Below are 22,764 nucleotides of genomic sequence, written 5' to 3'. Positions count from 1 at the left end.
CTATAATTCTTAAAAGAAAAGTTGGTGAAAAGATTTTTCTGCATCTGATAAACTGAAATAGTCGTACTATACAGGTCAATTAGATCATTCTTCTGAAATGACAAATTCACTCAAACATAGTCAAGTACAACAAATCGAATGCATGGTATATATTTAAAACAGGTGAACGATAACACATTTAATTCCATGACAACCTTGACATCGATATAAGAAGTATTACTTTACAGTGTATCATCCATATTTACCCAACAGAAACTGTCAAAATGTGAAACCAAAAATAATCCGTTTCCTTTAAAAGAGTATAGTACCCACCCAGCATAGATCATGTACACCTAAAATTCATCTCCCTCAGATTCAAGGCACTGAGGCATATGAATTCCACAAACATTGTATATTCAGTATCCTGCTTAACTTACACTGAAAGGCACAAAATGGTTGAAAGCCGCTATTTCTATCCCACATCAGCCTCCGTGTATCAATGCAAGACCCAGTTAATATAATTCTGGGTAAAGTGTTGTATAAAATAGGAAGAGAGGCTACGATCGTGCTCACATTTATTATTGCATAATTTGAACAACTTCAATTTTATCAACATATTTAATTTGAAAAATAGCACACGAATGGAAGGGAATATTAAAAAAGCACACATTTGAAATAACAATTGTGATCATTTTTCAAAAGCCCACATCTGTATCAAATCATAATTTGAAATAAGGTATATTGTATTTTGAATATTACATTTGGTATCAGTAAATAAGAAATATATGCTACCACTGAAGCTAGAAATGAAATATTCATGGCCATACGCATACATTTTACCGGGGGGGGGGGGGGGCTGCGTATGGCCATATCAATATTCAATCTTAGAAATACAGAAAAAAATGAAGCCCATTGCACACATGTATTAAGGAAAGTCTTGCTCCTGCGATTTGCATATTGAGGTTTTCTTATGCAAATTAACCTTGCATCACTCTTCATGCCACACAGAGAAAGTTAACATGTTATTTGTATTGCCGCTCTCGTTGTCTTCTGTGAACCTTTACCTTTTTTTCATAGGAAAGTGACATATTTTCAAGTATATTAAAAACTTGTGACCAACAAGAGGCGGTTAAAAGTATAATGGGGTGAGGGTTTTATGATCCGAGCAATCTCGGCTGAAACAGACACTGCAAAAGGAATCCAATTCTCCAATGAAGATATACACTATGTACAACAGTTATTTTTTATCTTGGCGTTAGAAATATGTGGATGTGAGAGAGGGAGAGAGAAGAGAGATTGAGGTTTGGGGGTTAGATGGAGAGGGGGGGGGGGGGGGGTTGGCATATAAGATCATTTTGTTAACCCCGGTTAATTCGATGATTGTGTAAATTCAACAATACATTATAAATAACAAATAATGATGGAATCTGCTAACTAATGGGAGCCATGATAGACGACCCATTCAGCTTTTGATAACCGAATATACTAATGATGGACTTCGATGAGTCGGGTGTCAGTAAAAGATGAAAACGGGTCACAAAATATTTGTTTGTTTTCGTCACGCGCTTATCTGGTTAGGGCTGGGGTGTCTCCATCTAAAAATATATATATCATAAAAATAATTGTACTGTATATTTACATGCTATTCTTAATTGAATTTCATTGAATTTCTCGCTGATTCGACATACAAAAAAACTTTGGACAAATTGAGCAATAATTCAAAATTGTTTCTTTTCCCCGCTTACCTACTCACGTTTTGTAGGATTAGCTCACCATATCTGCAAAACAGGCCTTCAAAATTTTCCCAATTCAATGCTTTTAGTAATAAGTTTCTTATAAAAATAAAACAAGCTGCTTTGTGTAACTGGTATTTTTTCTGAAGTCAATAAAAGAATTATGTTTTATCTAGTGTGATAATTTTCACTAGTCATTTGTAAATGCATATAGGCCTATATATTATTCAGAGAGTTTTCCGGTATATAAATGAAAGAATCCTATGCATCTAAATCCATTTTCTTCTGATAAAGATTATAATTGTTGCTTGCTATTTTCAAACACAATCTTCAAAGAGTTATGATGATTGTCGGACGTTAATTGAGAGCAACGCTGTACATATTCTCACTTAATTTTACCAAACATAATTTACATTCACTGTATAATATTTTACAATACAGATTTTTTTTCTCCTTTAAATTCAACAGATACAATTTACCTTCAGTGAATAAATAACATTTTGCAGTACAAGTTGTTTCTCTTTTCAATTCGACAGATACAATTCACATTGAGTGAATAACATTTTACAAGTATACTGTTTTACAGAACGAGTAAATTACGAGTTGCTTTTCAATTGGACAGACACAATTCACCTTCAGTATATAGATCGCAATTGACATGAACATCTTATCAATATCACATCAATACTTAAAATTAAAACTCGGAAGACCTCTTAATATCTGGATATAGCGGAGGGAACCAAGTTGGCAGGAAGACCTCAACGAACCACTTTTAAAAATCAAAAACTTGGATTTTGTCCTCGAAAAAAAATGAGAGAATCCCACAATGTTAGGCATCAGACGGGTACCGCGTATTCAAGAAAATGGATTTTAAAAGTTGATTTTGAAATTTATTGAGTTAATGAAAATGGATCGTGTTAGATGAATGGATAATGGTACTTGAAATTCGGCCGTTTGGTGCCAATTATGATTATGTAGAATTTATTTTTCCACCATGATTGAAGGAGAACTTGTTGTTAACTGGCTGGAGGCGCGCGTTCATATCAGTCTGCAGTCATTTATGAAGGAGTTATTTTGATTGCATTGTCACCTGCTTCCGGGCCTGTAGATACAGGCATGGGGCTCATGAATTGCATTTGTGATAGAGACTGTCTTTGTGCTAATAATAATTCTTGTATAATTATCATCCATCAGAGAGTGTCAATGCTGTCCTGTTCCGTGACAACGCCAACCACTGTGGCAATTCTGCAGTTGATGCTGGGAAATGCCCTGTCGGGTGTTTTATCCGACAAAGTCAGCTGTAACCAACAGTTATCATGGCAACAGTCAGACACCAGTGCTTCTCAGCCAATCAAAATCAAGGAAAGTTGTCTGATCAGACAACTTCTCACACGGCACTTTTTAATGAGACGCTGTCCCGGGGGCGTTTCATGAAAACACCTGTCGGATGTTTTATCCAACAGATGCTGTTTTATCCGGCAGTTACCATAGTAACGGAGCTTTTCGGCCAATCAAATTTTAATGGAAGTTGTCTGATCCGACAACTTATCATACGACACATATTGATGGAACGCTCCCCATGCCAGAACTAAAATGTCTGATGATCTCAAGCATGAAGATCTCATGCATGATGGTGGTGGTGACGACTGACGCGGTACCCATTTGATGCCAAACAAAGTCTTTTACATTTGCATATTTTTAAAACTTATTTAGATACTATTGGTTTTACAAGCTCTTCGTTCTGTTGGGTATTCTGCCAAAGAAGCTCCTTCACGTCTACGTCACTGAGAGGTTTGACGGCAGGTATGACGTGGAGGCTGAAGGTGGTGCAACATTCTCCCCGCTTGTTGCGGGCCTTGAAGACGTAGAGCCCGGCGTCGTCTTCTTTGGTGACGAGGATCTGGCAGTAGCAGTCGCATTTGTCGTTCCAAACCTTGAACCGACCGCCGCTCTTCAAGTCTTCGTCATCCAGGATCCAGTGTACTAAAAACAAGAAGAAAGCAGAAGAATTGGTGAGGGATGTATAGAGATTCGGATCAAAGATGTATCTTTGGCACTTTTTTCTCTTTTTGATCCCAACCCTTTCTAGACACAAGAAGATAGCATTCAGAACTTGTTACAATGTCAATTTTTAATGCTGTCCCTCGTCTCTAAACTCTTTGCGTAACCCCATTCGAAAAGATCAAGGTCCTACTAAACACAGGTAAGACGCCCGAAAATTTGCAGTGACATGAATGTTGCCACTGAAAACTTGTCATTACATTGGCTGAAAAAGACCGTTACTTTGGTTACTGTTAGCCAATGAAAACATGATTTTCATTGATGACACCTTATGAAACGGTGCCAGTAGGTCTGTTACATCTGTCTGCCTGTCGGACTATGATTCGTTTTTAGCAGGTTATTACACGCGACGGATTCAAGAACAAAGTAAATCTATTGAAAATCCCAGCCATGGCGTAATTGTGCTGCACTCGATCCAGGTGAGATGAATGGCTACCCGGCAGGATTAATTCCTTGAACGCACTGAGCGCTAAAAGGCAGCTCGAGATAAAGCCGGGGTAATAATAATAATTACAATGCGCCTCTGAATAGATTATTTCTAGATAGATGGCGCTATATAAATGCCTACTATTAAAATTAGTAGTAGTAGTAGTAGTAGTAAAATACCCGTCAAATGACAATGAACAGCTGGCAGGTCTTTGTCGAAAATCGGTGAACCGGAACAGAAGTTTCGTCCAAAGTTTCGGAGCACACACAAAATTGCAAATATGTCAAGAATCTAGGCAGGCGCGCCGGAACACTTTCAGTTTTGGGGGGCAAAATCCCGAAGGGGCACAATATTTTTGACAGATTGAGATACCGAAGCGATCAAGCCGGAGAGGGGGTTGGACCCCCCCCCCCCCCCCCCCCGTGAGGACTTTGTGTAAAAATGGAGTATAAAAGTTGCGTTTTTAAGAGAATTCAAAAATAAATTTCTTGAGAACTAAACATAAAATTCACTACGAAGACTATACTCAGAATTTATGAGAACCTATGAAATCTACGCGCAAAACGATCGCTTCGGAATGTGGTTTTCGTGTCTGATCAATTAAATTACGTAATACGCTTATATTGACTCAAAATACCGGAAATTACATTTTTCATGCAATATCCTTTTAGAAATATTTATTTGTGTACATTTACATACACGGACGACGCGAGAGAGCACAATTATCGTAAGTTTTAAAGGAGTGTATTAAGCAGAAGAAGCGTAACAACAAATACAAAATACATTCTAATTAATGTCTTTTCAAATTCAAAATATCATACTATTCTGACGTGGCAGACGTCGATAAGCACTTAAATCCCCATTCTATGCAAATCATTTCTGACCTCAGCATTGGAGATAGACCCTGATTATCCATGCATAGGCAAAACGTTTCATATTTTGTAACTGGAGGAAAAAGAAATATGACCTGCTTAACTATTGTCTAACAATTTAAAACTTTTCTGAAAATTTAAAACATTACTCGATTTATGTGTTTCCTTTGGCATGTTTTGTATGACTGGGAAGCACTTTTGGATGACCCCTTCAAAATCTTCTTTTTTCTTTACATATTTTCAGGGGAAAATGTGACCATAACTAGGAAATGATGAATATCAAATTCCAGGAAATATTCATTTGTAAATAATCATGAATTAACAAACTACGGCAGTTCATAATGTACATTATGTAACATTGTTTAGAAGAAAACAATTACATTCCAATAGCGGATGTGGTTGACGGTACACCATGTGGAGTTTTCAAAAAAGTGGATAGAGGAAGAAGTGAAATTAATAGGAGGAAGTGGACAGTTGATAGTCAAGTAATTTTTTTGTTCAAATGAGCGTAGTCCTGATAAAGACAGTAAACCAGAAAAGGTTGAAGAGTTGAAGAGGTTTGATTAGTTGATAGATGAGTACTCCTGCTCTGCACTCCATTCGCCGACTCAAGCTAGCATCTTCTCATTTATCCAATAAGCAACTACTCAAGCCTCTAAACTATATACTCAAGCCTCTAAACTTTTCGGTTTACAGCCATTTTCAGATTCCATATGTTGCTCGAGTAACTATCGTTCACGCGCGTTGGTGATATCGGGTCCGGTCTGAGCGTTTCTGGGCGACCGCGAGTTTGTTAGCCGACACAGCCAGCATGCATTGGTGAACCACTTTCAATTTGCCATTCGGTTTTAGTCTGAAATGTATTCATTAAAAGGTTAAACGTTATCACACTGTAATAAGATGGAAAAGGGGCTTATCAAAGGTATGTTTCACAGAGGGACATGTTCGTCAAAAGACGCAAGGCTTACTATGATATGTAATTGCCCCGTCAGGGGCGAAATTTTTTCATTTTTGACAATGGAAATGACAATTCTTAGGCAGAAAAGTGCCTTCATCCTTTACTTTTGTCCTTAAATGATATCATTTTTCTACTTTTAGGGGGGCACATTGGGGGGGGGGCAAAATCTCGTTTTGCCCCCCAAAATTTTCTTTGGGGGGGAGGGGCAAGTGCCCCCCCCCCCGCTTCCGGCGCCCTTGAATCTAGGACGAAACTGCTATTTTTTATTCCAATTTTGGACAAAGAATCCTCGGTTGCTCATTGTCATGAAGGGTATTTGACGATCCATTTTTCATGTTGTTGAAAGCGAACACTCCAATGTTATGCAAACTACTCTCGAAAGTACTGAAAACATCAAATGCGATTAGTTGAGAATATGAGAGGCGAGCATAAAGGAGAATTGAAATTGTTGTTGCTGAATATAACGTCGGACTTATGCCAAAAGGGCCTTAACCCGATTTTAAACGGGAACGTGTCTTAAGTTTTCCATGTCTTCGGGCTCCTACAGGATATTCGTAGTATCACTAACCTGTTTCGGGTTCTTCTGTAAGTCTGCAGAACAGGTTGACTCTCTTGCCTTCTTCAATCGACCTCGACTGTTGACGGACCTCGATCTTGGGCCCCTTGTAGCTTGGCTTGTTACCAACTGAAGGGAAGAATGAAAGCCAGAGACAGGCGGACGAACAACCAAAAACCGGGAAAACGAAAGTCAAGCAGAGAGGGACAAAACGAAGAGACAGAATAAGGGCAGGTAGAGCCAGATCAGGAAAAGAGACCAACGGACAAATCGGAAGAGAAACGGGAAAGGAGTCAACCAAAAGCAGAGGAAGAGAGAGAGAAACAGCCACGTCAAAGACATACGAAAAAGGAAGGATAGCATTTTCAAACGCCAATGGGCAGAAGAAAGGAAGAAGTGAACACACATGCAAAGGATAACCAACAGAGGAACATACACGGATGACAAGAAATGGGGTAGGTGACGAATGGGTGGAGAAAAAGGATGAGAAACAACATGGATGGAGTGAATGAATGAGTAAATTATGGTATGGCGATATGAACAAAAGCAACACTCATAGACAGTTGTGTAAAAATAAAATGCTCAATACGCTAATTGAACGTCTTGCCAAGTTGACATGTAAGATAACCTTTCATTTTTACACAACTTATTTTAATTTCATGTACAAAACATTAATGTTGATATTTTTATGGACACGGTGGATGTAGCTTGCAATACAATCACATCAAACTTAATTGCATATAACCATGTTTTTACAAATAAAATATATACATTGTGTTTCATTGCAAGCATTTGTATAGATTCTTTTTTCATAAAATTAACTATGATTATTTTCAAAGATTGGAAAATGTGATACATTACCAATATGAATAAAACATGGTCGTGAAATGAGCCGATGAGATTTTTTAAAATAATTTTATTTTTCATTCAAACAGTATTAGGCAGGAATGAATGATTAACGAATGGTGATATACCTTTTATATACATGTATATTATGTATGGATTGATGAATTGAATTATAGAATATAGAGATTTCTGAGAACAAAATAATGTAAATGGTATCATAATCCTTGATGACAACGTGGCTAACAGCAAACACATTACTTTTTGATGGACAAAACTGGCAATTAAAACAAAACTGTGGACACTTAATGCAGCAGACGTCGCTTAAAAGAATGTCAGAGATATTAAATGATATTGCGGACCAAGACAGCTAGAAATGATGTATTTTAAGAGGAAAGAGAATATCATCACAATATTGCATTTCATGGAGCCCATCCGTTTGTTTTTGTTTTCGTTCTGTCGCAAATATAAACTTCTTTTTTTGTCTTATTTTGATTTTTATGTTTACTTAAAATTTGAGGTAACATCACATAATTTTGTCATCCCCCAAATCAACTAATTTGCTGCATAGTTCACTTCTAACGTGTATAAACAGGGTGTTTAAAAGGCCTATAAAAGGTAACCGAATTTTAAAGGTCTGCTATATCAGGAATGCATATTTCATTCTTGTGATTCATATTCTACACCCTTCAGTATCTGATTAAATTTAATTAAACATCTTGCGTCCGTCAATGAATTTTGAAGGAAAAACTCTCATGCACTGTAAAAACTGTGGTGTTAAAATTGACACCAATTGGTGTTAATAGAGGACCACACCCTGAGGTGTTAAAATAACACCCTAGAGATTGAACATAACACCAAAGAGTGTACAACCATAGGTGTTGTAATAACACCTATAGGTGTAAAACTAACACCACCAATTTAACACCGGTGTAAAATAACTGGTGTGGTCCTCTATGTACACCGGTTAACACCACAGTTTTTGCTGTGTGAAACAAAAACCTTGCACCAAACCTTGCACCAAATTGGCTTCGTGCATGTAATGTTAAAACCCAACACTTGGAAAAAGTGGGTTTTGTACCCTTCGCCTTCGATGGACCTTAACTATGTGATCCATGACAAATCTGATTCAAGGTATAGTGTCAAATTTAAGTTACTCAATTATGTAAAATAGAAATTACAAGAATAAATTATGTAGTATTGATATAGCTGACCTTTAAACTTCGATTCCCTTTTTTTTCAAAGAAACATCCTGTATTAATCCTGCTATTCTTTCCATGCGACGCCCTAAATGAAAGTTTTAAAATGATTAAATTTGGTAGGGAACGCTGCAGGTACAAATGACTCGTCTTCTTTTGGCAGACTTAAGCTCAAAAGAAAATTTATACAACAACCAAATCTGTCACTATGGCAACAGATTGGTTAAAATTTAAAATGAATTGGTTAAGAACGCCAGAAGATGACTTTGTTTTTCTGTCTGAGCAATAAAACAAAATGGAGGATGAACACGTGGTCGGGTGAGCTTATTCCAAAGATGCAGACCAAAAATCAGTGAATTCCATTTCGTTTTTAAATGTGTGATACTTACTTGCTTTTGCGCAGAATTGATATTTCGGTTTTATTATAAGGATATCAGTGGAGAGGAGAAACAAAATAAATACAGATTTATCATTATGAAATCATGAAGATTCGGGACCAGATTTGCTACACGGGCCTAATTTCAATCGTTTACATTGCAGAAAAACACAAAATGTATTAAACAACTTTTAAAAAAGTTACAGATGCTTGAATGATATATTGTTACAGCCCAAATATATTTCTATCATATAGCTTATTAATAAACTCTAAAAATATAGGGTAATTATGCTCTATGAGGGTAATTATGTGTCCAACCAACATTGGGAATTTCTTTTGGGCATTTTTTTTCAGGAAGTGTGATGAAAATTTCACCCATTCTAAAGCAACTGCTGCTTATATGCTTCCCGCATTGGGTAAAATACTGCCCTAAATTGGTTGGACACATAATTGCCCCCATGCTGATTTAAATTCTACCCAATATTTTTTACATTGTGGATTCTACCTAAATTTGACCGGAAAAGTACAACATTAACTTTTCCCGCATTTTGAAATGAAAACTTCTATATATACATGTATATAAACGCTGTTAAAACAAACCTGACATTATTCCTTCGCTAGATTCTCCTCAGTGGCTGAATTTCTTTAAGTTTTAAGAACGTTAAATCAAGTTGCCTGCCTCTTCACGTTCCCTGGTAATGTTCTGCAAAGAGGGAGAGAGAGAGAGAGGGAGAGAGAGAGAGATTTGACAAAAATATGGCCAAATAAAAGGGAATAGTAAATCAGTAAGATAGATAGATCATGGATAGATTAAAAAGTTATTTAATTACAAGAGTTGAAATACTCAGGGTTTGACATTTCCAAAGACGTTTTATTTCGAAAAAAATAAGGTTCGTTATTGCCAAGGTTTATTAATCCTTAAAACGAAATAGGGATTAATAGTGGATCCGCCCCTGATATTGTATCATATTACATGGTATTTGTTTCATGTTATGCAGCCTATAAGCATCGTAACACACATAATTCTCTAGTTCTAAGTACACGGCTGTCGTGTTTTTAAAATGATTAATTTGGGTATGGAACGCTGCAGGTAAAAACGACTCGTCTTCTTTTGGCAGACTTAAGCCCAAAAGAAAGATTATACAACAACCAAATCTGTAACTATGGCAACATATTGGTTACAATTAAAAATGAATAGGTTAAGAACGCCAGAAGATGACTTTGTCTTTCTGTCTGAGAAATAAAACTAAATGGAGCATGAACACGTGGTCGGGTGAGCTTTTTTCAAAGATGCAGACCAAAAATCGTGTTTTATTAATGATTTAGTTAAACTTCGAAGTGTCATAGTTTCTATTTTCCACCCTAGTTCTTCGGGTAACTGAAATACACAGAAATAAGGTACAATTTGTCTCATTGCTTTCGAAGTATGTGAAAACTCCAGTGAACAAACGAATCCCCCCCTTCACATCGGGAGCTATAACAATTACTAGTATGCTTCCAAATATACTAAGTCCACATCTCACTAAGATCCGCCTCCAATAACAGACCTTGACATAAGGGTGCATGTGCAAGAATACGCCTATAAAACTAATGTGATTGGTTTCTGTTTTCTCTGGACCATGATTTTGATTGGTAAGTGTAAGTTAAAGGATACACACAAAGAAAATTCACGAAAGTGATGATTATAGACAAATTATATATGAATGGAAAGGTCTTGTCTTTTTATACACAAATATGTCACTAAAAAGTCTTACAGATGTTGTGGAAATGCAAGAAATGACATTAATAGAGACCCTTCTCAGCCCCCCAGCCGCCCCCAGGCAGACATTCACGCGATCGAAAACAGTCGAGAATAATGACGTCACATGATCGACTACACACTATCTCTCTGTGCATAATACACTGATACACCTTCCTGGTCTCTATTTTTCTTCGAATTTACCGTTTTCTTAATGTGTTGTGATATCCGATTTCGACATCTTCAGACTATAAGAGAACCAGAACTGTGTTACTTTGTCCATTTTTATTGAATTATGAACTGGAAAGACCGATTTTGTCCACTCGACAGTCTTCGTTGTGTTGCTCTGATTCCAAGCTGTACGGTCCCATTCACTTGCTGCCGATGCAGGTTACGCTGTTTGATCCAGTCAAAAGTCAAGGTAAGCATGTTTGGAAACTGTAGTCTGTACTTGTTCTGACGATGCATTCAGGTCAGATGACAGATACAGATCTGATATAATTTTAGAATCATGCATTTTGGCATGACTACTATTAAAATTAAAAAGTCTTTATTTTAGAAATAATGTTTTTGCACAATTCCAGCAGATTTTTCTTCACAAAGACTTCAGACATGTCAGTCAGATTTCTAAATAAACTGGTCAGGACTCAGGCGATTAAATTATTTAGGAGCACTGGCATGGACCATGGCTGAAAATATGCTGTTTCAGAGGAATGTTTGGCATTATCGTAGTTTTTGTCCCCAGTCCATTCACTGCCGTTTATTTCGTCAACGGCGGTGATCCACTCCCATTGACTTTGTACACAACGAGCGCACAAACACCAAATTTCACGATAAGGCCGAATGTTTTCACGATAAGGCCAAATGTTTAAGTTTTTATTATACACAGGTCTAGTACCCAATGCGTTTATGCTCAGGAGGGCCCTGTATCGTATACATCCAGATACACAGAATTATATCACCATAATGCCGATGTCATGAAGCAAGACAAATTTTCAGCAGTGGTTACCGTGATCATGCTGATTCCTGGCCAAAACTAGAGTCTGGTGTTTCTTTCTGATTAGAGTGCTTCTACATATGAATGCGTAGTGCCTTCAACATAAAACAATGAAGATAAATGCACTCTTTGTAATGACACAGAGTACCGTACCTCAAGTGATTCACTACCGCTAAGTGGTAAGTAGAGTGGGGCCTACACAAACATCACTTGAGCGTTGAGGTAGAGCACCAGTGTTCTGAGTGGAATTTTTCAGGTGTCTAAACCTACTATTATTTGTTGTTGACCGGGAATTACATGCCACCGCACGTCGTCAATCATCAAGATAATGAAATTCATACTTTGATTTGATTATTTAAATTATTTCTTTATTTTTTCTCTCTTCTACACACAGATCTGCACACTTGCTGACTCTGGTGACTTCTGGTCTCTGCTCGCTACTTCAATCTGGGAGATTCCATCATGTCTTCTTACTGATTTGGATATAGCCATTTTTTTTTTTCACTCTTTCCAGGAGCTACGATGCAAGTTTTGGACTGATAATGATGCAACAGAAAATTTATCTTTATCGATCTTGGAAACGATTTTGAGCACAGTTTTGGAGAGAACTAAAAAAATTGACTTGGACAGGAATACAGCTTGTCGAAAATAAGAACACACAACTTAAAACGAAAAAAACAATTTTAATGTTATTAGGGCATTTTGCAAGAAATTTTCTAATCAATCACACGTCCCAAATCAAGGGTAAGTCCTTTGATTAAAGACAAACATGTACATGTAGTTGAACTGCTATTGCAACTCAACCTTATTACGCTTGAATTTGAATTTAAGACTTACGCTTGATTTGCAATGGAACATAAGTTTCTTGCAGTGCCCCATATTTGTGTTTTGTTATCAGATATCTAACGTGCTGATTTTTCTCGAAAGGTATAATATATTTGTCCTTTTAAACGGTATTTGAATATGGGTACGCCTTTTATTTGTTTTCCACAATATTTATTGCATGAACATGTATGAACAGAAGTGAAATATTTATTGTGAAGCACTGAATGTTGTGTGCTGTTGTGTGATGGTTCATCATTTTTTTTTGTTCTAAGACTGTAAGCCTGGTGGGTGTGAGGAAGTGGCCTGGATGAAAGAAAAGTGAACATGTGCCCAATTACAGATTTGCATATTTTAAGACAATTTTGTTTCTGGATAAATATTGCTATGCATTCCCTACATTAAGAGTAAAGGAGAAGTCCACACAATCAAAAATTCATTTGAATTTAAAGAAAAATAAGATATTGCAGGAAATTTCATAAAAACTTTGATTCATATTAATATAATTACTACTCTAACATTGAGAAATTTTGCCTAATTTATAAAACGATGATATGCTCATCTGTGTCGATGTGCAAATTACACTAACCGTTATGTCACACGCACTAAGTTCTTTTGTATTTTGTTGTTTGATATATTTACATGACATGTAGATTTGATATTTAATTTTCTATTTATTTTCTGAAAAATTTTCAGAGGGATTTTAATTCCTCCAAATAACATTTAGAGTTACAGTTCCGTAAATGTAACCTATTGTGTTCGGATGAAGAAATTCCTATACTCAAATCTGCAAAGAATTAAAAAACAAAATGCCACAAAAAAATTAGAAACGAATGTGATGTGACAACACTAATTTGCATATCATTGTTTTGTGACTGTTTTGAGTAAAAACAGCAAGGGAAATTACTCTATTCAAATAATTTTTAGTTGATGTGGACTTGACTTTTAACTCATCCTGTACCCCTCCCATCCCAAATAAGAGTAGAATCTAATCAAGAACTTGAAAATCAAAAGCAGCAATTAAATAAGATTTGATAAATACAGGTCTGAATGGGATTTCACAAGAAAAAAAAGCTGGGTAGGGACGAGAAGGAATAAAAAAAAAATAACCAAGTTAATCCGAGTTTTGAACCAGGGTCCTCGCACACGACAAAACGATGGCCAACACGTTTGGCCACAGACCACTCCCTACATTTTAGTGTGCTTTTAAGATATATCAAACAACGTCCGCTCGCCGCTGTGGGCTAATCATGTTTCGGCAATTCAACTGCAATTTCAATCATTTCGCGATGGATATTGCCATGTTATTTTGTGGTTCCTGACTTTGTTACGTAATGAAATTTCATAATTTTTTTTCAGTCGTGACGAAGAATGTCTATGCTTTATATTGATTATAATATCAATTTGTGGCAAGTGTGATTTCTAAGTGAAAATATGCTTTGTTTATTCAAATATATTTCTTGAAAAAAAATCATTTTTTCTAAGCTAAATATCGGTTACCAAAATACGTTAAATGTGCGCTTTATTTCACTGTTCAGTAAATTCAAACTTTTATCTATATAACAAGACCAATCTTGTGAGGAATAAACAATTCTAAGAGCAAAAAAACGCTGATTGGAAAGATCGTCTTCAATGGGCTGCTGTCAGCTCAGCTGCTCACGCTCATTGTGTGGGGGGACGTCACTCAGCTGGAGCTCGCAAGAGGACCGATGGAAGGCAGAAATATGGCATGAAAATAAATCATTTTTGAGAGCTGATTTCTGCAAACTCTAATGACTATTTTGAAAAGTGAAGTTATATATCTGATTAGTAATACTTCCCCTTTACAATGATGACCACAAAAAGGCATTATAAAATACTTTGGATTCTTCGAGTGTCTCCTTTAAGCAATTATATATCTATCTGTTTTTGTATACGTCACTGAGCCCTAAACTCTAAATTGCAGGTACTTACAGGTGAGGTTCGTATTTCCGAAGGTTCGTAAATCCGAAAATGAAATAAGGTTCGTTAATCCGAAAACGAAATGAGGTTCGTAATTCCGAAGGTTCGTTAGTCCGAAAACTAAATGATTAACGATTCTTATTTCGTTTTCGGACTGACGAACCTTCGGAACAACGAACCTTATTTCGTTTTCGGATAATCGAACCTTCGGAATAACGCCACAAATGTTCGGATTAACGAACCCCTTAACGTTTTCGGATTAACGAACATCGAGGTATAGGCAATTTACGTGTTTCGGAATTACGAACCTTCGGAATAAAGACCCTTCGAAATTACGAACCTTCGGAATTACGATGTGTAACCGAGCTGTAGGGGGGGGGGGGTCGAAGTCTGAATTAAGTTTTACTCGTAGAGAACAATTATTAAATCGCGAGGGATCTAAATCCAAATCCTCGAGATTTAAAAATTAAGTTTTAGGATTAAAAATAGATCCAGAATTTGGTTGGTCCCTAAATTGCACAGTCCGCATGTATTTAATGAATCCCAGCAATTTAGAGTATGTTGATCGTCACGGCTTTGAACAGGATGGGATATAATACCCGCTCGGCTTCAAAAGCGTGCGGAGAAAGCAGAAGGAATCAATAAACGGTTTAAACCTGCCCCTTTAAGATATCTCCATCTCTCTGAACCTTAACGGTATTCGCAGGGCAAGCAATTAAATGTTTTGATTAATGGCTGGTTATAGGTCAGTGGACACATACACGTCATTCAAGGAGCTAGACGGGTGTTTATCGAAGCCCTGTAGGTCGATTCTTCCCACCCCTCACGATAGACTACCCCATTGTTTGTCATGCTTGTCATCAAAGCCTTTTTGACTGTGATTAGGGGGTTACTTTCATTTTCCAGGATTGAGTAAGATTGAACGAAGACCAGGGGCCTGTTTCATTAAACATATTTGCAGTAACAGTGAAAAGCTACTGAAATCCTTCAATCTGATTGGCTGATAGTAAGTTTGTTATAGAAATTATGCATTTGTTGTTAAACAAGTATTTGTGAAACGGAACCCTGGAATGGAAAGGGTTGGTACCGGAATTATTCCAATGGGGGGGGGGGGTGCGATGGGAGCAGTGGTGTACCTGGATAACCTGCCGGGAACCTGGGCAAAACATATTTGACAACTTAAGCATGTTAAGGGGGAATAATCTGAAGCACCATCGCCATTTCCAGAACATTTTGCCTTCAAAAATAAGAAAGATCTTAAAAATTCGATCGTGGCAAAAATACTCCAAAGAAATAAACAAAGAAGAAAACTATGAAGGAAATTTTGTAATGCCTGCTACCCCTCCCAAACATGTGCTATTTCAGAATCACGTGGTATTCATTCTGTTCGCAACGTTTTAGATCAGTCAACTTTGAAGTGACATTTTGAACAAATTAGATTTCCAAATGACCTCGATCCCAGCTGTCTATAACTACCTATTTTGACAGATCATCATGAACACATTATTATACAGAAACGGGCAATTTGAACGATATGATTAGCTTAAAACTTTCGGGTAACTCTTTGAAATTTATATCATCCTAAGGTCTTGATTGACAGGATTACTGCCGAAATTGAATTGTATTCTAATACCAATCTTCCCCGGAAAAGGGGAGAAAATCAACAATTGATATATTAAGGCAACATTGAGACATTTAATGGAGTCATTGTTTGTAGCACAAGCCGGTACTTAACAATGCGTAGAAAGGGAACTTGCATGTTTGCTGTGTAATATTTTTACCCCCTATAGGGCTATTTCAACGCAACATTGCGTAAAATTTGCGAAATATTTAGAATCTCTTCACCCAACCAACATGCATGTTCCCATTTTACCCAATATTGGGTAAATCTTTTTTTAGAGTGATATTCCATTTTCAAGGATACAGATTTTCACGCTTCCCAAAAATAACCAATAATGAAGATAAATAGAAATATAAGCATAGTAAACAACAGCGTTATACATACCGATTTGACCCTGTTCTGTCCGTATGTCAGATTATTGTCTGTAAAAACATATTAGGAAACAATATTGCGATAATTAATAATTCGTGCTTTAAAGATGCTATCTTGACATTCACTACGCATATTTTAAATTTGCCCATTGCAATGCCTTCTAATTTCTGTTTGTGATCTTTCTTAATGTTTTATGCATCCTCTAACCGAAATAAAGTTGTATAAGTTTATCCAAGAATTTATACATTAATACTTTATTTATTTTATAACGCCATTTTTGAAACTTGACTGGTAAATATAATATGTGTAAGGGGTTCGACACCTACCTATTGGATACTATTTCGCTTACTTATTAATTACATAATCAATAACCAATGCTTCTGTAGTTGTTTGACGTTTTGTTTCATGTTTTATTTCACAAAATATGCATAAGAAGAATACCGAACCCTGAAATCATGTTGATTAGAATAAAAAGATGGGATGTACAAAACAGTTACCATGGTAATCGGTTGTTTAATAATACATTTCAATAGTATTTGGGAAAATACATTTATGTTTCCAAGACATAGTGAACAAAACTGTGAGCAAATGAGGGGGGAGGGTGGGGGTGATAATGTCACATTTTTTTATCTGTTGTATATATTATTTCAGATGTCATAAAAATTAAACCCACTAGATAGGTCAACTTATCAGTTGTTGAATAACAGCTCGACATTTACATATAAGGCCTAATGTACAATTCAATACTTTTCTTCTATAATCCATTAAACTTGAAACACCATAACTAAGTTATGTATCATCCGATTAGTAATATCATAATGGCCCATCGTTACAGACAGACCTATTCAACAGTTGATTAAGTTTTGATCTATCTCATATTGAAGAGACAGATGCTGATCGGAGATTCCGTTATAAGTGGAACAACACCAATAAACATGATAAATGCGGGCCCTAAAAGTAAATAAAACAGGGATGGCAGGAGGTTGAAAGACGACTTAAATAGACATGACTGTTTTTTTTTTAAAGAAAATTGTAATAGTTAATATAACGAGATCTCCCATTTCATATTCTTCCTTTTCTTTTCTCCACTTCCCCTTGTGTATGGGTGTGTGTGTGGTTTGAAAATCGGAAGTCACTTTGAAAAATAGTAAATTTCTTCTCTGACTTGTTCCAGGCAGAATTCACTTTCTCAGACTACGGTGAGGATGTGTGTGTGTGGGTGTGTGTATGTACATGGTGTATAAAAGGGTGACTGTGTGTATGTGTATTGGGGTGGGGTGGGACCGGAGTGGTACCCCCGAATGACCTACTGAGATGAGCGATACAATTATACTCCAGTGACATAGCTTACGTCACTGTGCAGTGTACCTCGTTAAATGATTAATGAGTAATGTGTGTCGCACATGCATTGGTAACGACAAATCATACACAGACAATATGGGTAAGGGTGCCCCATGACCATTTCGACGGGGATGTTCTGTTTTCAGTTTAATAATTGTATAATATCATAAAGAAGAAGCAAGAACCAGTTATGCGATTAGAACCTTAATATCCCAAATCTCTTCATATAAATCATCCTCAAAACCGTATAAGCGAATGAATTCATTTGTTTATGATATGCTGATATCATTTTGATAAGGGCGGGCAAATATCAACAATTTGGGGCATCTCTTTGTAAAAGTACAATGCATAATTCATACAAATGAAACTACCCGACTTGTATCATTACATAAGGAGCACACATGGATGGTATTGGAAGATATACGAATATATTTGAAGGATATACGAAGAGGAACTAGTACACTCTTAAAATAGTTGGGCAAAAATGCCAACTTTTAACCAACCCTGGGCAATATACTGTCCACACAACTAATGGTTAAAATCTGCCCAAATTGGGTAATGATATATATGTATATATATATATATTTATTTATTTATTTATTTATTTATTCTTACTAACATACATTACCCTACACAGTGGAAAGTATGTTGCCCAACAATATAAGTGTGTAGACAAATAAGCATGGAATTCGATAATGTAAAAAAAAGCGACTCGTAATTATCTGCATTCTAAATTTCAATATAATGTCAGCCATTCCGATATTTCTGGATCCATTGTGTGTAGATTTTTTTATTTATTCATCTATGATTGATTAACTTTTTTTATTAATTTTATTCATTTCATTATATCTATTAATTTATTTATATATTTATGTATTTATTTTCTTAATTTTTGTATTCATTTGAAGGGAATTATTTATTCAAAACGAACGTGATAATTATGCATGCGCCTCACAGATTAATTAATTTCAAAGTTGTCATAATTAAGATTCCACATACATTTGCTCCTTTATCCTGTCCATGGAATGGAAATTATTCGCGATTATTATGATGATAATGACGATGAGTAACGTTAATCTACTTATCATCATTAAACTGATTTTATTTTAGCAAATAAGTAAAAAAAGTTCACTCCTCATCAATAACTGTTCCGAATAAGCCCAATATTTGTCCATTCAATACTCTTTAAGGTAATAGAAAGGCACTGATGACGTCAGTGGTAAAAGAGCTGTAGGATGAATTATCATGTTCACGAATTGACTTGCGGTCATGTCAAAACTAAGTAGAAAGTAATGATGTCTAGTGCAATAGAATTCCTGTCTGTCTATTGGGACCATGCTCGATATACCAAATGTATCTAAAGGCTCACCCATTGGTAATTGGAAGATTAGAAATTTCCTGGTTTACCTTAAATGTCCTGAGCAAAATTGGAAGCACTAAAAGTAGTAGGCTACAGACTAACAACACCAGTATACAGTAGCAAGTGATAGCAGTAGTAAAAGTAGTAGTAGTAGTAGTAGTAGTAGTAGTAGTAGTAGTAGTAGTAGTACTAGAAGTAGTAGTAGTAGTAGTAGTAGTAGTAGTAGTAGTAGTAGTAGTAGTAGTAGTAGTAGTAGTAGACGAGACGTTGCTTGTGACGATGGTGGCGATGGTTGTAGAAGTAGTGGTAGTGGAGGTGGTGATTGAAATTTAGAAGAAGTAGAAGAAGTAGTAGTAGTAGTAGTAGTAGTAGTAGTAGTAGTATAGAAGTAGAAGTAGTAGTAGTAATAGTAGTAGAACGGAACTCGTCGTCAAGTATGATACTACTAATAACGCAGTTCTTGTATAGTGCATATCACACTATGGCATAATGCCCATGCTTCCAAAGGACTTGGATATTATTAATTTTGATACCCGGCAGTAGCTCAGGCAGCCTTCAAGCGCTCAGTGCATTTCAAGGCATCAATTCCTGCCAGGTACCCATTCATCTCACCTGGGTTTAGTGCGGCACAATGTCGATGAATTTCTTGCTGAAGGAAATTACGCCTTGGCTGGGATTTGAACCCACGACCCTCTGTTTCAAAGTCAGAAGACTAATCCACTGGGCCACAGTAGTAATAGCGGTAGTGGTAGTAGTAGTAGTAGTAGTAGTAGTAGTAGTAGTAGTAGTAGAAGTGGTAGCAGCAGCAGCAGTAGTAGTAGTAGTAGCAGTAGTAGTAGTAGTAGTAGTAGTAGTAGTAGTAGTAGTAGTAGTAGTAGTAGTAGTAGTAGAAGTAGTAGTAGTATTAGACGTAAAAGTGGTAGTAGCAGTAGTAGTAGTAGCAGCAGAAGAAGAAGTAGTAGTAACAATAGTAGTAGAACTAATAGTAGTAGAAGTGGTAGCAGTAGTAGTAGTAGATGTATAGTAACAGTAGTAAATGTAGTAGTAGTAGTAGTAGTAGTAACTGGATAGGGCCTGTTATGTCCACATTTGTCATTTGAACATGTAAGGCATTGTGATATATTTTTAAAAGGGTTTTCGTGAAGTTTGAGCGGATCGAATATGTTATTTGTACATACAATCAGAGTACCGTATGACGACAGTATGATAGTAGATGTGTATAACGACTGTATGCCATGGGAATACCTCATCGGATGGTACTGGTGACTGGTGTCAATTACATTGCGATGCACAGTGGGATACCATGGATGGTATTTGTAGCAGACTGGTGGTATGTATTATGTTGGTAGCCATGGTGGTAATTGTGGGTTACTGGTGTGTGAGTAGCGATAGAGTGGTGGCGGGAAAGCGTAGGGGTGGAAAAGGTGGTGGAGGGGTTGGTTTTATCGCAGATTGAAGTCGTGGTAGAAGTAGAAGTGCATTGGGTTAATTTGGTGGTGCTGGTGGTAGTGGTAATGGTGATGGTGGTGGTTTTGGTGATGGAAAAGGTGTTGTTGTGGCGATGACGGTGGTGGCGCATCTGTTGCTACGATGAGGGTGATGTTGAAGGTTAACATAGGCCTATGTGCATGACATGTATATTGTTTAAGTGGTATATTTATGAATTTATTTGGGATTTGTGGCGTTGATGACTCGACGATGGTAGGCCGGGTGACGCCGATCGGCAATAATAACGTAGGCATTGGTATTGATGTTGCTGGCGGTGGTGGTGGTATTGGCGGCAAGAATGGTTGGTCTAATAAATTGAAGGTGGTATATGCAAGGATGACATAGGCCAAAGGGGTAGGGTGGTAGGATTCGGTAGTGGTGCATGTTGTAGATGCTCTTATCCCATCTTTTCGACAATATAGATAACAATGGTGGCGTGTAAATAGTGACATTAGTTATTCGCAGCTGTGAACGATTGTCACAGGTTTCTTTAGAGAGGAGATGGGGAACAGTTCCCACACCAATGAACCCGGTAAGGTGGGGGGGGGGGGTTGAAAGGGAAAATGAATAGGGAGGGGGGAGTAAAAGAATTAAGGCGAAAGAAAGAGGTTTAGATTTAAAGAGAAGGAAACCCTACACGGACTCTCCATTATCAAGAATTTGATACTGAACTATTCACTATTTTTTTCTTGTATAAAAGGCATTGAATAAGCTGACCATTCTGAGGTGTTAAATCATTGTTTTACTGGTCCAGACATGGAGTAGTGTGTGTGTGTGTGTGTGAGCAGCGCATTGTAACCGAAATGAAAAGGCGCTATATCAAAATTACCGTTGGAATGGATTGGATTTATATTTAAATGAACCATGTGGAACTTAACTCTGACTTCATTGTTTCTACAGAAAGATATAACGTTGATATATTTGCATACATTGCATTTAATTTCATTTTCTTTTTCTTTTGATTATGTATACGTACTACCAATATTGTTTTATCATTACTCATAATTATTTCCTTGTTTTCCTTGACAAAACCTAAGATATACATAAACTTTCTCATGCACTTCTTTCAAATCTGTGAGCATTTATTTTCCTCTCCTTTTTCTGTTCATCACCATTATAATGAATAATTTTCGTTTGATAATGTTCTATTTTAATTTTCACCTTTTTTTTATTCTTTCCATGTTTTATTATTATTTGTTTTTTTACAGCTTTAAAATTGATGTGCGTCCCTTTGCATGGTTTATATTGTATAGACCCCGCAGGGCAATAAGATGCATTAGAGTACTTATGAAAAATATCAGACGTTCCGTGAAGGACTTTTTTCGACATGTAGGTCTACCCTACATCCGTATAAAAGTGCATTCAAATTCGATAGGCATTTATACAAGCTGCAATGATGTTTCATTTTATCATTTTCATATCACAAACATTAACATGCATTATCAGATAGGACTGGCAATGTTTTATCTCATAGGTATGTTGAAGACAAACAATTTAAAGACGTCATGGCAATATGAGATATACATTAGGGCGAGGCGATAGACAAACATTAGATAACTGAAACATTCATAAGCAATGAAGTTTACATCTTTACGGATTGAGTGCATAACAAAGCGTGCCAGGCACCATTCCACCTTTATTCACTATCTGCATCAGATGTTAACTCATTATTGAGCCATCACTTCCGAACATGCTGTATTCAAAAAGCAAAACACCTACCTTGGATGCTTAATTCCTCGTGAGTTTTAATGAAAGCGTCCCGTCGGGCGTAGTTATAATGTTTTCTTTTCGTATGAAGTCCGCTACCAGTCAACTGGTATTCCAGAAAGGTTACTTGGGTCGTGTTATGCCCTACGCCATGAGTTCTAGCACAGAAAGACCGTGGATGATCCGCATGCAAGCGAGACAGCGATAAGCGAAAGACGGATGGGAGAGTATACTGTGCGTGTGATATAACCGACGATATCCCGTTCTCGCTCTCGCACGCGTTGCACTAATCGAGATTCCAGCCCCGTTAATAATGAAGTATTTGGGTCCGACATTCGATCGCGAGGTATGGTATGCGTTAGGGCATCCGAAG

At 36.8% G+C, this 22,764-nt stretch overlaps 1 protein-coding gene across 3 annotated transcripts; it reads right to left on the bottom strand.

Moving 5' to 3' along the window:
- Window positions 1–1,527: 1,527 nt before the first annotated feature.
- On the bottom strand, window positions 1,528–22,762 carry LOC121416215 (titin-like). Of its 3 annotated transcripts, XM_041609720.1 has the most exons (6): window positions 22,404–22,762; window positions 16,508–16,545; window positions 9,605–9,707; window positions 9,018–9,020; window positions 6,599–6,715; window positions 1,528–3,695 (listed from the first exon to the last, which is right to left on the bottom strand). In XM_041609720.1, the coding sequence occupies exons 3-6, from the start codon at window positions 9,609–9,611 to the stop codon at window positions 3,418–3,420; spliced, it is 405 nt and encodes a 134-aa protein (XP_041465654.1). In that variant the 5' UTR covers window positions 9,612–9,707; window positions 16,508–16,545; window positions 22,404–22,762; the 3' UTR covers window positions 1,528–3,417. The 3 variants fall into 3 exon arrangements, with proteins under 3 accessions (XP_041465654.1, XP_041465669.1, XP_041465661.1); XM_041609735.1 differs by lacking the exon at window positions 9,018–9,020; XM_041609727.1 differs by lacking the exon at window positions 16,508–16,545.
- Between the last annotated feature and the right edge of the window lie 2 nt (window positions 22,763–22,764).

Source organism: Lytechinus variegatus, chromosome 1 (genome assembly GCF_018143015.1).
Source record: "Lytechinus variegatus isolate NC3 chromosome 1, Lvar_3.0, whole genome shotgun sequence".
In the NCBI taxonomy this organism is placed as follows: domain Eukaryota; kingdom Metazoa; phylum Echinodermata; class Echinoidea; order Temnopleuroida; family Toxopneustidae; genus Lytechinus; species Lytechinus variegatus.
This window is presented reverse-complemented; position numbering and strand designations above follow the sequence as displayed.

What these genes read in the sequence shown, in the direction of transcription:
- LOC121416215 (XM_041609720.1), bottom strand. An exon ending in TACAGAAGAACCCGAAACAG is followed by an intron (nt 3,696 to 6,598) that starts GTTAGTGATACT and finishes TCTTGTTTTTAG; the next exon opens with TACACTGGATCCTGGATGAC.